The sequence below is a fragment of the Caloenas nicobarica genome, chromosome 20, assembly GCF_036013445.1.
Source record: "Caloenas nicobarica isolate bCalNic1 chromosome 20, bCalNic1.hap1, whole genome shotgun sequence".
NCBI classification, from domain to species: Eukaryota; Metazoa; Chordata; class Aves; order Columbiformes; family Columbidae; genus Caloenas; species Caloenas nicobarica.
Window position 1 is genome coordinate 7,367,175 of NC_088264.1, and position 15,741 is coordinate 7,382,915.

Here is a 15,741-nt window from a genome sequence, read left to right on the forward strand (position 1 = left end):
ATTTGAAGCTTTCCAGGGACGTACCTGCAGCTGTCCCAGATGGCTCCTGTGTAACATGTCCTGCAGCTTGGCTATTGTCTCATTCTGCCCTTCAATGATATGGTACAGCTCTTCTGTCTACAAGTCAAAGGACACCAAGCCCAGTCACTGCCAACCAAGCACAAACCCACCCATCCCAAGCCTCCAGCCTGGATTATGACACATGTCAGCATCACACGAAAGTAAGAGCTTCACAACAAATAACTTAATGAGATGCAGGATGGCTAGCAATGGCTTAAGCATTCCTTTTCATGCGTTCTTCAGTCACCACCTACAGGGCTAGCACACTTTCCTCTTTTGGTGAACACTATCCAGTCCACCCAAAACTATTACCTTACTCTCTTTGCTCTTCAGGGCTTCGTTCAGACTCTGGATTGCACGATCTTGCCTCTGCAATTTTTCTTGGCCAGATTTTAATTCAAAATTCAAATCATTCAGCTTTTCCTGTAACAACTGAAGACAGAAATATGTCGTTTTTTTAATTCTGCCTAATGCTTTATATAAACACCCTCAGGATTCCTTCCAATCCTTACTCAAGTCCATACAGCCCAGGTGTTCACCACATCAAGATAAACGTGCCTCCCTCTAGAGTCTATAAATGCTATTTGAGCTGGGTGGAGACTGGTGAGTAAACCTAAAACCTTCAGTCCCTCCACAGGACTGTTTCAGTGCTGCTGGTCTCTCCAGCACAGCCCCCACGTGCAGGGCGGAGGTTCCAGACTTGGGTTCACATATCATACTGCCTCCCACACACTCCAAGAGAGTTTTGCTCAGACCGCCCAGCAGCCTTCCCAGCTTTTATCATTTGTCTCTGTTCCCTTAAGAGGAAAGGGACTGCTTCAGCCCAAAAACCTCCCAAGAGATCTGAAAAAAAGAAATCAACATGGAGAAGCCACACATTCTAAAAATCGTCCCCTTTGCTTCTGAGGTCCTCCACAGCACTGCAGCTTCCAGCCCCTTCTCTCACTGTCTCCTTTGACCACCCAGACACTCTTGCAGCAACCACCGGTCTGGGTAATTCTACATTTGATCAGATAAGTGGCTTATTTAGCCTCAAGTTCTGGCTTCACCACGAAAGAGTCTACCTAGTGCCAGCATGCCAACAGCACAGCTGCAAAGCAAAGGGTTTACAACCTGAGGAATTTTTGCCTGAAACTTTTTTGCCCTTAAGAGGCTACCACCTCAGACAGTTTTAGGACAGTTCTCCGCTTTCACCATAATGTTCACGATGCAGTGCACATTGTGCATTTAAGCAATGGCTTGTTACCATTTCTAAACATGCTGCCTGTTGGCATTCTTAGACTCGGATGATACACACCTTCCTCAGAACTTACTCAAGCCTCAGTTTCTTAAGGAGTTGGTGCTGCCACATGATTTCCTCTTGTTGCTCATTAGTTTACACACCTGTCCTGTTATCTCTTCTCTGAGAGACACTCCCCCTAAACTGTTCAAACACTTCCAGCTGCATTTACTGGGCCTTTGGCCTTTTTATTTCCCTGTCAAACTTTGTGGTCCAGGCAGTTCCAACAGCTTACAGCTGTCCCCAGATTTAAATAAAGATTCCATCCCAATGTTTCTTCCTATTTAATCCCTCTGTTTTCCCAGTGGGTATAATCTACCTTGGAGTTCAAGAGCATAACTAAGAACATCATGTGTTAAATTTGATCTGCCTCAAGACAACTCAGCTGCATGTTTCTTTCCTATGAAAGCCTTTAAATCAAACTGAAAACAGGACCCCTCTCCATTGATCTCCCTTACTGTTCACAAAAAAGAAGGCAGCTGTCTCAAAAGGCAGGTACCCTTCTCTCCTGCACCAGGTTCGGCCACACAAATCCAAAAGACAACAGCCCCGAGAATCATGTCAGCTGCACACCCTTGCTGGAACAGAGGTGCAGACACCTGCCTCTGGCAAGGCTCGGAGGCACCCTCTGATTCTAACTCCATCAGACTTGCTAGGCACTGAATTTGTTGTTCATGAAGAAATACCTTGTTGTCAGCTTCAAATTGCTGGATTTTGCCCTGCAGCTCTGCAGCACACAGATCGGACATGTGCTCTCCCGCTGCAGGGTCACCTGGAGCCAGTTGCTGATGTTCATCCTGCAAATTCTGAAAAGAAACAAACAAACAAAAAAGGACAGAAATGGCTTAAGTCTTGCACTGGCTTTTTCTATTCAGCTGTCAGTCCTCAGAGACCTTCCAGTATGGGCTTAAATATGCCACATTGAGCTTCTCTGTCTTAATCAAGCCCACAGCCTTCAACCCTTCCTACCAGCTACCCCCTTGCCATGACCTGGCAGTCACCCTCCACTCTGAACCCCTCCACTTGTGATTCCCTGGGCTTTCCTTCACAGCTCCCATGCTCCAGCGCCCACACCATGTGTGATTCTCTGCAGCTCCTCCACAAGCCGTAGCAAAATCAGTGCCACAGCTGAGATTTTTTTTTTTATGACACATAGCCATTTATCAAGGATGCAACCAGCCTATTTTCCGACGCGCTGCCTGCCAGACACTGCTGGCTGAGCACACACTAATCCCTTGTCATCCCTTCTTGCTCTTGTGCTATCTCCCGCCTAGCAAGTTAACTCCTGAGAGCACCATTCAAACCAGCCACCCAACCCAGCCCTCACAGGACTCGTTATTCCTGAACATGATCAGCGATACGAGATCGATTGTACCTGTGTCTGCCTTCACTGAGAGCCCTGGCCAGTGCAGGGTGGCAGGGCAGAGGCTACAAGAACATCCCAGAGCTTTTCAGAGCATGCACAGAGCACCAGCTCCAGGCAGCACCGTGCATGGAGAACAACAGCCGATTCTGATTAGCCCTGTCAGACCAAATTGTCATCCACAGCAGTCACAGAAATGCTGTTTCTGAGAAAGACACGCAGGGGAGCTCTCCCAGGCCTCTTGCATACAGAAGCTTCCATAAAGAAGCTTCCCTTTAGCCTGATGTTTTGTTAGGATTTTAGTGAAAAATTAAACAGTCACAGCAAGTAATTCCAAATTTGCCCAGCCAGAAGGCTTTGTATCAGACAGAGAGAGCTGCTGGAATATGCCACACAGCAGCTACTTTGAAATAAGGCTGGTGAAAAGAAAATAGAGAGAGGAAAAAAAATGAAAACACACCTTTCCTCACGATTTGCACATTCTACAGAAAAATAAGCAGAAAGCCTGCTACAAGCAGGTAGAGAAAAGGCAGAGCCAGCTCCAGAGTCCAAAGTCCCCAGCCCAGGCTGCCTCCCTCGTGCTTCGCCGCAGCCATGTCAGGAGCACGGCTCCCCGGTGGTTTCTCCTACATCAGCGTTCTGCTGACAACCGCTCCTCAGTGCGGCCCCAGCAATGTCAGCACACACTAACCTAGACAGAACACTTATTTAAAAAAAAAAAAAAAGCATAACAATCACGGCATTATCTAAGCACGCCAAGCTCACATCTGCCCAGAACAGGGGGTAAAAGACCGACTGGCGGTCGGGCAGCGCTTCTTTTGCTGCCAGCCCAGCACTGCAGGCAGCTGCAGGTCTGACAAAGGCTGGGTTTGGTGGCACTTTCCTGGGGCTGCGGTGATGAAGGGGAAGAATAGTTGGTTCAAGAGAACACCCAAGATAGTGCCTACGAGATCATGTGCCCTGACAGCAGATCTCTTGGTCATCGTAGCTTACAGCAATAAATTTAAAGGACTGCAGTTTTCCAAAAGCAATCAGGGAACTGTGATCCTATATATCCCTTTTATTCTACCAGAAAGGCGTTTATGCACATGAATCTCCAGACAGCAGTACCTCACTTTTAGAAAGAGTGTTGCTCATACAAAGAGAAAGAAAAATAATTTATACAAGAACCATCTAGTTTACCAGCTGCACTCAACTACTCATTTTTGCTGTTAAAGCCACCCAAAGGATTAAGCGCTCTCTCCCTTCTGCCAGATCCTGCACCAGAGACCACAAGTGCTGCTGCCACAGCCAAGAAACAGGCAGAAAAAAAAAATCCTGCAAGATGAATTCCTGGCAGGAACAGTCAGATGGCAGAGGCTGAGGATGGAGAAACTCCTCTAAAGCAGCTCCAAGAGGAGGATGGCAACATGTGACAAAGCCAAGCCGTAAACGTGCCACGTTGATTGTGCCACATTCTGTTAAGAGAAAGGCTATTTTTAGGCCGTAAATATATCCCTAGCAGTGAAAATTAGTAGCAAGCAACACAGACTACAGGAGCAGCAATGCCCCACTTCGCATCTCCAGTGCTGGCTGCCAGCGCAAAGCCTTTGTGCGCCAGATAAAAATCAGTTTTCTTCCACAGCCCTCCCTAGCACCACCTCTTGAGCAGGCTTTTAGGGGTAAAACACACAGCTCCGGGAAACACCCAAGCAGATGGACAGCAAGCAGGGCTGGCTGAATGGGAAGGGTAATTCCGCACAGCCATAGTTGCTATAGGAATAAACAAGCATTTTTCTAATCCCCCAGGCTACCGAGAGCATTAGACAACACTAAGGCTGCTAATGGGAATGCAATTAGGCTGACATGGATATTGTTGAATTGAAGCTGACTGAAGCCATCTATTCATCAAGGAAAGCAGTAAAGGAGTTACAAGTTCAGCTTTTTGACTGCATGCTAATGAAGATTTCATTAAAGCCAGCAAAACAGAGGCAACTGGGAGGTACCCAAGGACTACCGTCAAGGCAGAGAGCAGCACCATGCAGTCCTGTGAAGGCAGGAGCTTTCGCTGCCTCTCAGCAACACCTGCCATTAATTGATGAATCTTTTCAAAGGATCAGAAAATAAACCAATTATCTAGAATACCAACCCTAAAGTCACCCTCTGGCACAAATCCACCTGTCAAGAAAACACCTTTTCCTCAGGGCACATGCCACAGATCCCTGGGCGGATCTGCAGGTTGAGCAGGTTGGAGGCCTGATCTGCAGAGGCTGGGTGTCCCCATTACCCAGGCACAAAGAAAATACATTTGCTGGAAAACACATGCCCAGAAGCTTAAAAACATTCCCTTTGGTTGTGGGTAGAAGTCACACTGACTTCTTAAAGAGAAAGCCAAAGTGACAGTGGTGTTTTCTCAGCAGAAAAAAGACAAAGCACAGGAAGAGCTTACACCCATCTCGCAGGCTGCACTGATGGGGAGAGCTGCAGGAGGGGCGTGAGGTTAATTTCCCAGAACACAAGGAAGAAACAGAGGACAGACAGAGGTAGCACACCTAAAAAGGATCGAGCTGCCTATTCTTAGCCCCGGGTTCAGCGACACGTGGCTATCTGTATTATCTCAGCAGAGAAGAATCCCTAGTGTGCCCAGCATCGGGCCACAGGGACGCTGCTCAATCGAACGGCAGCACAATGACCTCTACCTGTACTCGCAGTGGCATATAATCCTCACAGAGGTCATCCCACAGCTCCTGCAGTTCAGAAATCTCCAAGGAAAGGCCCAGAGGAGCTCTGGAAAAGGATTTTCTGTCTGTATTCAGGAAGGCAGAGCTGGCACACGCTAAGCCAGCAGAAGCGCTGCCATCTGCCAAGTCACGGCCAAGCTTGGGAGGGGGCAGGCTGGACTTCACCGGAATGGGCAGCCTGCTGCCGCGGGGGCTCTGGAGGGGCTTGTAGTCCAGAGCCTTGATCAAGCTGAGGGCCAGCTCCAGCCTGTTCCCACTCAGTGAGGAGTTGGGGGTCATGCGGTCATCTGAGAAATCATCACATTTTCCATTCCCTTTCACCCCCTTATCTGCATCTTCATCCTTCTGCTGTGAAGAGCTCGCCTCCACGGTCGTGTCCAGGGACTCAATGGAGGAGGCCGGCGTGCCTTCCTCCATGCTCTCCCCATCCACAGGCCCTCTGGCGCTGGCGGACTCTGCCACGTCGCACACGGATGACTCCTCGTTGCCCATGCTGGCCGACCACCGGCTGGACAGCCCGCAGGAGATGCTTCTGGCCACCTTCCGCGGCACTTTGCAAATTGCTTCATAGTCTGCATCAGCCACCCGCAGCGCGGCACAGCCCCGGCAGCGCCGCGGACGGTTACTCGCTCCCTCGGAAGTGTGGCAGCTGTGCGGCTCCAAGCCGTGCTCATCTTGGTCCGTCCAGTATTCATATCCAGAATAAGCAAAGTCCTCCTGAAGGAGGGCAGCGTACCGTACGTCGGGCAGGTTAGAAAGGTCCACAGCCCCATCCCCAGCTCTGTCGTCCGCACCAGAATCTTCGTTGTTCCTGCGGTACATGCTTGCAATGCAGAACTTGAGGCGGTCTTTCTCCAGCAGCAGTTTCTGCAGGCGCTCGATGGAGAGGGCTTCGATGCGCGCAATGACGGTGTCGAACCTGTAGATGCGGTCCAGCATGAAGGCGCACTTGCTGCACGCAAACTCGGACCTGCCGTCCCGGCACAGCTCCCTGCCCAGGACGTGGGACAGCAGCACCTGGAGGTTCAGCTTGGCCGCCGTGTGGAAGATCCATCGCCGCTGGTTGCCGCACAGCTCCCGGGCGCAGATCCGGCACGTCTCCTTCATCCTCCCGCCCAGAGCCCAAACCTGCTGCTGGGGGCCCCTGAGACCTTCCTGAGGCCCCGGCCGTTCCCTCAGCACATATGGGGCACGGGTCCCTCAGCACATCTGCGGCACGGCTCCCTCAGGCCCTGTGCCCACCGGCACTCCTCACCCCAACGATCCGCTCCTTTCAGGAGGGTGACGCGCTGGGACTCCCGGACTACGGGAACATCCCACCCTACGGCATCTCCCTCACAGCCACGCCAGGGCTGCCCCGCTCTCTCTCCTCACCGCTCCCCCGCCATCCCCGAGGCTGCCCCCTCACCCGGGGCTGCCCCTCACGCCGGGCGGCCCCGGCCCCGCGCCTCCCCGCGCCGCGGATGCTGCTGCCACGGCGGCGCCCGGCGTCTGGCTCGGATTTCAAGATGGCGGAGGGCACCGGCCCCACGCGTGCGCGGCGGCCGCGGCGCCTGCCGGGATTTGTAGTCGCTGCGCCCGGAAGCCGCGCATGCGCAGCGGCTGCCCTGCCCGCCCCGGCACGCGTGGGGCTGGCGCGGTGACAGCGACAGGAGCGGTGACAGCGGCGGTTCGGGGCCAGTGCCGTGGGCTCAGCCCTGATCGCAGTGCTCCCCACTGGTGCTCATCTGCTATGCCGGTGTTTAGCCCAATGCCAGGTCACAGTCCCAATGCCAGCACCCGCGGGCAGTGCCGAGGGGACATGTCCCCGCAGCGCAAGGCCACCAGCACCCACGCACCAGTAGCTGCACAGTGTCCCGTGTCACCCAGTGAGCGCACACTGCATTGCCCCCACACTGATGGCCCACGGCTGCTGGGGACAGCGCTGTGCCACCCAGACGCAGCACAGCCAGCGCCGCGCGGCTGCCAGGAACATGCTGCTCTGATACCTTGCAGCCCCCAAATCTCGCCTGGCACCGCGCCGGGCTGCCGGGGGTATTTTAAGGCCTGGGATTTAAATGGCAGACGTGCGCAGGCGGCACTGACACCCGCAGGAGGACTGTGCAGGCTGGTGGCCTCTCCCCAGACACAGCACACCAGGACCTCCCGCCCCCCTCGGCCCCCCCAGCATGGCAGCACAGCTGTGCAAACACTCACGCTGCTGGGCTGGACGTGGCAGAGCCCTGGCCACAGCCCCAGAAAGGGACAGCGGTGACAACTGACAGCCGAGCCCTGGGGGGTGCGGTGTGCTCCTCCCTGGGGTGCTGGGCTGGGGTTCCCCCCGCGCTTGCCCACCCACCTGCCCCCCCACGGCTGGGGGCTCCTCCAGGAGCTGCTGTAGGTTGTGCTTCTCGGCTGACAGCGTTTCCACAAGCTGGTTGCTGGCAGCCAACTCCTGGGTCAGCTCTTCGATCCTGAGAGGGAGAGAAGTGCAGGGGATGCTCAGGCATGGGGATGACAACGGGATGGCACCGGGGACAGCTGGTGGGTGTGATCTCCGGGCCAAATCAGAGCACCCTCAGGACTGTTCCTCTCTTCCCACAGCCCTGCTCTCACCCCTTGGGATGACCCCTCCACCCCCTAGATGCTCACAGCCCCCTGGCCCTGCACAGCACCATCCCTTTGGTAGTCCCAAAGGACCAGCACCAGGCACAGGCTGGCAGCACGGAGGGGATGGCACCCACCTCTGGGCCATGGCGCTGCAGCTGTCATTGCTCCTGTCCTCCTCCTTCGTCCTCGCAGCTTCCCTCAGCTTCCCTGCCAGCTCCCGGCACCGCTCTGCCTCGGCTCTGGCCAGCGCCGTGGCCTGCTCGGCCTCGCTCCGTGCCAGCCTGGCCTCCTGTGTGACAGTGGGGTGAGCCCCCAGGCACAAGCCCCTGGATCCCCCTGACCCCCACTGCTCCCGGGCTCACCTCCTGCAGGAGCTGGATCTTGTTCTCCAGGAGCTCGTAGACGTGCTCTGACTCCCGCTGCCGCTCCTCATACTGCTGCCGGAGCGCTGCCTGGCTGCGTGTCGTCTGGTTCTCCGCAGCCACCCTGCCAGGCACAGCATGGCACGGCATGGCATGGTACAGGATGTCATGGCATGGCACAGCACAGTGTGGCACAGCATGGTATGGCTTGGCATCTCACATGGCATGGCACTGCACTGCATGGCACAGCTATGGCATGGCACATGACATGACAAAGCATGGCATGACATGGCATAGCACAGCATGGCATGGCTTGGCAGGGTGTGGTGTGGCAATGTGTGGCACAGCATGGCCTCCCGTTGCAAAAGCTCCCACCCTAAACTAGCTGGGCCAGGTAAGCCATCCCCCCCACCAGGTGCCCCCAGCCCAGATCCTCCATTCCGTGGGTACCGTTTCTACAGGACCCTGGGCTGGGCACACTGTCACCTCCCAGCACCGCTGCCATGAGGACATGGCTCCGCCGGCAGCACCAGGTCACGCTCAGGCTCTGAACCACCAATGTAGTCCCGCATGGTCCCGAAAGCAGGGGCTCCCCGACCACCATGCCCCTGGCCTCCCGTCCAGCAGTGCCCACTGAGGGACGCCTGCGCCATGGGCACGGCGCTGCCCTCCTCCACCAAACAGGTGCTGCTCTTTACTTTTGGCTGGTACGGGAGCTGTAAGAGGAGCCCCGCAGGTGCCCAGCCCCATTGCAAACCCCACCAGCCCCAGTGCAACCCCCTCCGCTGCCTGCTGCAGGCAGGGTGCAGGCAGACACCCTCTGTCCCCCATGCCCACACCAGCAGTGCAGCCGGTGCTGTGTCTGCCCCAGGGCTCGGCTGACTCCACTCACCATGTGTTGTCCAGGGCTTGTTGCTTCTCCTGCAGCTCCCGCTTCAGGCTCTCCACCTCCACCTTCAGCTCAATGTTCTGCAGGGTGGGAGGCAGGTGGGTAGGACATCCCCACGCTTTCATGGACCCCCCCCAGCGCCACTGCCCACAGGAATGCATCAGAGGTGACATGTGGGTCCACCACCCCACAGTATGGCTTCAGGTGCTCCTGGCACTGAGTGGCACAGGTGGTATTTTAGCCCGCTGGTGCTAGGACGGGGTGTACTCGCTCCGTCTGCACCCAGACTGGCACTGACACCCACCCTGGCCACCCCACCGGGCTGGGAATACCATCCCCAATTCTCTCCCCACTCCAGTCAAAGGCAGCAAGGGGCAAACTCCCGGATAGCGGCTCCCAAGCCCCAGTGCCGAGCCCAGTGCACTCCCCAGCATCCCCACCAACTGCACTCCGCCAGCCCCATCTCCAACCGGCAAAGCGGGGGCATCGAGAAGGACACCCGCATCGGGCAGCCGTCCCCCACGGGCGCTCACCCGCCGGTAGACATCATCCCGGCTGCCCTCGCCCTTCTGCTGGACGCGCTCCTCCAGAAAGTAGATGCGCAGCTTGAGGCTGAAATTCTCCTTCTTGAGGTCGTTGAGGTGCTGGGAGAGCGTGCGGTACCCGTTAGCCATGGCCGGCGCTCCATGGGGGGGTCATCCCGGCACCCCTCACATGGCGCCGCCGGAGACACGGCACAGGGTCCCTGCCTGCCCGCAGCTCTCGCCTCCAGCCCCGCTGCGGCCTCTTTCCTTTTTTTTTTTTCCAGCTCTCGGAGCTATTTGAGGAACGGCCGGAGCAGGGACGGCGGGGACAGGCGGGCGGTGAAACCTGAGCCCCGGCGGCCCCCGCGCGCCTCAGCCAGGAGGGCGGCGAGGGGGAGCGCGGTGCTGGGGGGGCTGAGCCCCCTCTCCCCGTCCCACCCCCACCTGCCCCGTGTCCCCCTCCTGCCCTCCACACCCCACTCCGGCACGTATCCTGCAAGCACCCAGCGCTGCTGGGCGAACCCTGGGGGCTCTTGGCACCCCATGGTCTCACCTGCTCGAAGTCACGCAGAGTCTGCGTCTGGGCAAGGGGACCCATCTCCAGGTCCCGGAGGAGACACGTCTGCACCAAAGGGTCCTGCTCCGGACCAGGCTGGAGCTGAGCACCCGGGGGGCCATGGGACCCCCCCGGCTCAGCCAGCATGGCGTCCTCCTCACCCTCACCCCACGGCTCGTCTTGGGAAGCTGGGAGGGAGCGAGAGCAAGCAGAAGTCAGATGAGCTAAGCGGCTGCTCTGCACAACACCTGCCCCAGAGATGTCACCAGGAGGGACACAGGGACGCCTGGGGGCCCAGCGAGCCCCTGGCCATCCCCTGGGGTAATGCACTGCGCCGGGCTGCTGAGCATCACTGCATCACCCTCTGCAAGCACGGAACTGGGGTGCGCGGGGTACAGGGGCTCTCAGGGTGTCTTACCCTCCATGCAGCTGGCTCTGGGGAGCACGGCCGGCACCTCACCGCTGCAGGGGTCCCTGCAGAGAGGAGCACGTGGCTGTCATGCACGGTATCAGGGGGCCAGCCCTCAGGGCCCCCCACGTACCCATATGTCAGAGTGGCCAGGGAGGGCAATGGGGGATTTTACTGAAGCCTCTGCACGGTGGCTGCTGCGTCTCCCCCAGCCTGGGGGGTCACAAGCAGCTGGCACAGCACTTGGTGGGAGGTGGCGGCGTGAGCTCCCAATGTCAAATGGTCACGCAAAATCCTGACTGGAGTCCAGGGCACACTCTAGACAAGGAAATCCCCTGTGAAAATGTGGGGGTGCATGGAGGGGTGGGTGCACCCCGTCCACGCATGCACAGGGGCACACAGCTCTCCATGCATACGTAGGGGTGCATGTGTGTGTTCCCGCAGCCGGGAGGCATCTGCTTAAGTGCAAAGACACGAGGCCCTGGGGGCCATGCAGATGGCGGTTCCCCCTTAGGAGCACTTTAGCCCCATTAGCAGTGCTGGCAGGGCCACCTGAGCCCCCAGAGCACCCCCCCACAGCGCCAGGGAGAGGGTCTGGGTGCTGGCAGTGAGCAGGGGCTGCCTAAGGCAGGGCTGACCCCAGCTGCTCTCCGAGGGGCCCCGTGCCTCCCTGCTATCACAGCTCACCAGCTCCCCACCGCAGCTGCAACGGGGTTTATTTTCAGCAGAGAAGTGTGAATCATTTCATTATTTAAAAGAGGAAAAAACACAACCCACAAATAAAAAAAACCAACCAACCAACCAAACCCTTTTTTTTCCTTCTTTTTTTTTTTTTTTTTTTTTAAAAAAAAAGCAGAATATTTATTTTCTAATCCCTACATCACAGCTTTTTGGTGGAGTCCCACAAGCAGGGCAATGGGCACACACGCACAGTGCCATGACGGGCACAGTGCCCTGCCCACGTGCATGATGCTGAGCCCCGGTGGCCATGCAGGGCCAGCAGCTCCCTGCAGCACAGGCCGTGGTGGGGGCGCTGGGGCTGGGCACACCACACTGGCACCTCACAGGCAAGGGACAGAGCACTGCCAGCCTGGGAGGGAGTAGGGGGATGCAGCTGCAGGGTGTCACAGCCCCTGCACCAGCAACATGCCACAAGGGGAAACTGAGGCATGATGGCTTTAAACACGACAGCATTGGCCCGGCATGGCCCTGTGCCCTGCCTGGCACCATAACCAGCGTGATACCCAGAGGCGCAGTGCCCAGGAGCACAGTACATGGAGGCACAGCATCCAGAGGTGCAGTACCCACAGGCATGACATCCACAGAAGCACAACACCCAAAAGTACAATAACCAAAGGCATGACACTCAAGGAGACCCAATACCCAGAGGCACAATATCCAAAGAGGCATGATCTCTGGAGGCATGACACTCAGGAGGCACAACACCCAGGAAGCACAGTACCTAGAGGTGCAATATCCAGAGGAAAAACATCCGAGGAGACAATATGCAGATTCAAGATGCACAAGGATGCACAATACTCAAGGAATCACAGTACCCAGAGGTATTCCAAAGCACAATATCCCAGGATACAAAATACCCAGAAAGGTACAATAGCCAGTGACACGATATCCAAGGAGGCATGACACTCAGATGCACAAAACCTAGAGACACAGTACCCAAGGAGGCACAACAGCCGAATGCCTGATACCCAAGGAGGTGCGATACCCAGAGGCACAAAACCCATGAAGACATGATGCGACACTCAGGCACACAACACCTGAGGAAATGCAATATGGAAAGAGGCACAACACCCAAGGAGATGCAACTCCTGGAGGAGGGATACCCAGACAGGAGGGTGACCAACCTCTGCATGGGTGCTCCTCAGGGCCACCCCAAGGCAGGGCCAGCCTGGCGCTGTGGCTGGCCATGGGCTCTGGGGTGACCAAGCAGAGCACCCACTTTCCTGTAGCCCAGTTGCCTGGCCAGCACCCCCAACACTGGGACTGGGAGCCCTGTGCTGAGCCACGGGGACACTGGGCTGGCAGGAGCCCCGGGCTCTGCCACGGCCATGACCAGCTGGGGCTGGACGGGGGCTCCCCCCTCTTCCCCATCCATGTGCCCAACACTGGGAATTTGTTTGCTGTGAAGGAGAGGCCATCACGGTGCTGCAGAAGGACAAGAGCCCTTTCATGCTGGCCGTACCACCCCAGTGCACAAAGCAGAGCCTCCGGCGCAGTGCAGAACCGGAGTGGGGACACAGCCCCAGGGCCCCTCAGCCCACCAGGCAGCACTTCCCACCCCACGTGCCTTCGAGCCCTGGCACGAGGGGTGCCACACGGCCCTGACTCAGAGCACCCACTGACTCACAGCATCTCCACAGCATCACACCAGGGCCACCATGGCTGCTTGCTGGCACTGGCACTTGGGGTGCTGCCAGGGCAAGGGGAGAGCACAGGGGTGGCTGCCACAGCCACGGCACATGGGCTGCACGAGGGTGACCACTGCCCCACAGGAGAGCATCCCCAAACCGCCTGGCACGGCTCAGTGCACCAAGCTGACGACTCACCTCCTCCTGCTGCTGGATCACCTCCCAGATGGACAGAGGGGCAGACAGAGGGATGGACGGCAGCCCCCAGCCCCGTGCTCAGCCACAGCCACTCTGGGTGACAGCAACTGTCCCTGGGCTGGCAGAGGGGCCGTGGTAGAGGCCAGGCAAGGCCAGGACGAGCACAGCAGCTCAGGGCTGGGATGCTGAGTGTGGCACAACCTGGCCCCCCACTGACTCGTCGGCACAAATGTTTCAGCAGGGGTTGAGTGCCACCATGGGGGCATGGAGGGGGGGCAGCCGGCAATGACCGTGGCGGCTGCCTGCGCGCCTGGGTGTGTGCACGGCACACAGCATGGCTGCCCACCAACTACCCGTGAACACAGCATGGCAACAAGGTCTCCATTGAGTGCAGCAGGACGGGGGGAGCTGGGGGCCAGTGTTAACCACACTCCTGGCAAAAGACGGCTCCCGACGCTGCACTGCAGTCATGGCAGCCGGCACAGCTCCCGGGACAAACGGTTTGGCCAGTGGCTCAGGCTGGAACTGGGGATGGGCAAAGCCAGGGGAAGAGCAGGCAGGATGAATACGGGGCTGGGGAGGTGGAGCAAGCCAAGCTCCCCGTGCTGGCACCCCAAACCACAGCCCTTCCCCCAGGGACAACCTTGGCCCAGTGCCTCCCAGCAAACCCCACTTGCCAGGAGCCACGAGGAGACCCCAGTGCTGGTGCATGTGCCAGCCCAGCCCCGCAGGACCCTATACCCCCTACCCCCTCACTTGGCACAGCAGATGCTGCCCTGGCACCCCCGGGTCCTCATGGCACAGGGCAGCAAACACCGATGCTGGACGAGGGGCCCCATTCCCTCCCCACACACTGGCAGCTCCCACAAACCCATTCCCTGGATCCTGGGCTTGCTCCACGCAGGGCCCAGTGAGCCACAGCCTGGAAGCAAGGTGTCTCACAACCCCGCTGGCAGCACCAGCCCGAGGCAGGGGACACCCACGGCCCAAGGGGGATGGGGTTTGGGCAGGCACCGTCCGGCCCCACGCGGCCCCGAGAGAGCACACCCGCATCCCGGCCGCATCCCGGCCGCATCCCCGCCACAGCGATGCCGGTTGGTATCCGGGCCTCGACCTGCCGCGGCATCACCAGAGCCCAGCGTGGGCACCCGCAGCCCCCACGGGCGTCCCGGGCACACGCAGCCCCCACGCATGCCCGGGGCACACGGACATCCCGACCCGCATCACCCACGGACACACGCACCCGCGGATGACACACGCACGCACGGACACGCTCCTCACCTCCGCCGCGGGGCTCGCATCCCGCCCCGCCGGGCACCGCCGCACCGCGCCGGGCTGCACCGGGCCGGGCACCGGCGGCACCGGGCGGCACCGGGCGGCACCGGGCCGGGCACCGGCGGGTCTCCGCAGGCGCTGCCGGGCCGCCCCAGCGTGCGCCGGGGAGGCGGCTCTGCGGCACCGGCCGGCTCCGCCCGCCGCTTCATCCGCGCCTCCTCCTCCTTCTCCTCCTCCTCCTCCTTCTCGTTCTCCTCCTCCCTGTCTCCATCCTCTATCCATCCCTGCCGCACTCCATCCTTCCTCCCCTCCTTCCATCCCTCACTCTAACCCTGCATTCTTCCTTCTCCGTTCCCTCCCTCCATCCTCTTCCCTATCCCTCCCTCCACCCCCCTCCTCTTCGTCCCCCTCTTCATCTCCTCAGCGCCCCCCCCCAGCAGCCAGCCTGCCCCTGCTGACACAGTCACCTCCTGCCCCAACCTTCCATTCCTGCCAGCCCATCTGAGCTGAGCCCAAATCCTTCTCCACTCTTCAGTCTTCCAGGGACAAGCTCTGGTTCCTCTCTGAGCCCCCAGTCCTTCCCCCCTTTCGCAGTCACCCCAAAAGGCCCCAAATAAGCTAAGATCCCCCATGGCACCCCCAACCATCTATCCTAACACCTCAGTTATCCCCAGTCCTCCTTGTTGTCCCCTACCACTCTAGTCTTCCTTAGAAGCTTCCATCCCAACTGGACATGCCCAATACTCCTTGTCAGCCTCATGAGCACCTGAGTACCCATCCAGCCCCACAACACCTTCACTTTTTCTCTAATCATCCATGATTCCCAGTCCTCCACTGGGACGCCACCATCACCCTCAATATCCCTTGACCCCACCATCACCCCAACCTCCCTTGAACGCCCACCGTCCCAACCTAACACCCCCAATCTTCCACGCCCTTGCTCCTACTTTGCCACTCCCCATCCCAACCCAAATAGCCCCAGTCCCCTTTGACCTCCCTCATTCCTTTCCTTATTTGATACCCCAGTCCCAGTGCTGCCCCTGCCCTCCCCGCAAGTCCCATCCCCTCTGCAGGGACCCCTCTCATCGCTCCCACATTGCCTGGCCCCACTTTCCTCCATCTTGCACCCACAGCCCCAAGCCATCTGT

General features: G+C 58.3%; 2 protein-coding genes across 5 annotated transcripts in view; both read right to left on the minus strand.

Moving 5' to 3' along the window:
- The window catches only part of NBPF8 (NBPF member 8), a 29,196-nt gene extending 19,117 nt beyond the window's left edge, over nucleotides 1-10,079 (minus strand). For 2 of the 4 annotated variants that reach the window (XM_065649039.1, XM_065649038.1), the window contains exons 1-4: nucleotides 5,381-6,791; nucleotides 2,026-2,145; nucleotides 373-492; nucleotides 25-117 (exon numbers count right to left, since the gene is read on the minus strand). In XM_065649039.1, coding sequence (XP_065505111.1) covers nucleotides 25-117; nucleotides 373-492; nucleotides 2,026-2,145; nucleotides 5,381-6,529 — 1,482 coding nt within the window. In that variant the 5' untranslated portion in view covers nucleotides 6,530-6,791. Of the gene's footprint in view, nucleotides 1-24; nucleotides 118-372; nucleotides 493-2,025; nucleotides 2,146-5,380; nucleotides 6,792-7,760; nucleotides 7,876-8,145; nucleotides 8,301-8,373; nucleotides 8,498-9,265; nucleotides 9,343-9,795 lie in introns of those variants that run through there. The other 2 variants (XM_065649041.1, XM_065649040.1) reach the window with 2 other exon arrangements.
- On the minus strand, nucleotides 10,080-14,875 carry LOC135996729 (uncharacterized). The gene is made up of 5 exons (XM_065648909.1): nucleotides 14,600-14,875; nucleotides 10,927-11,069; nucleotides 10,761-10,816; nucleotides 10,340-10,530; nucleotides 10,080-10,157 (listed from the first exon to the last, which is right to left on the minus strand). The coding sequence occupies exons 1-5, from the start codon at nucleotides 14,873-14,875 to the stop codon at nucleotides 10,080-10,082; spliced, it is 744 nt and encodes a 247-aa protein (XP_065504981.1).
- Between the last annotated feature and the right edge of the window lie 866 nt (nucleotides 14,876-15,741).

Excerpts from the sequence above, each read along its gene's own strand:
- LOC135996729 (XM_065648909.1), bottom strand. The coding sequence starts at position 14,875 with ATGGATAGAGGATGGAGACAGGGAGGAGGAGAACGAGAAGGAGGAGGA. Across the intron at positions 11,070-14,599 it reads ATGCGAGCCCCGCGGCGGAG|AGTGTGCCCTGGACTCCAGT; the intron begins GTGAGGAGCGTG and ends TTCCTTGTCTAG. Across the intron at positions 10,817-10,926 it reads GCCACCGTGCAGAGGCTTCA|GGACCCCTGCAGCGGTGAGG; the intron begins GTAAAATCCCCC and ends TCCTCTCTGCAG.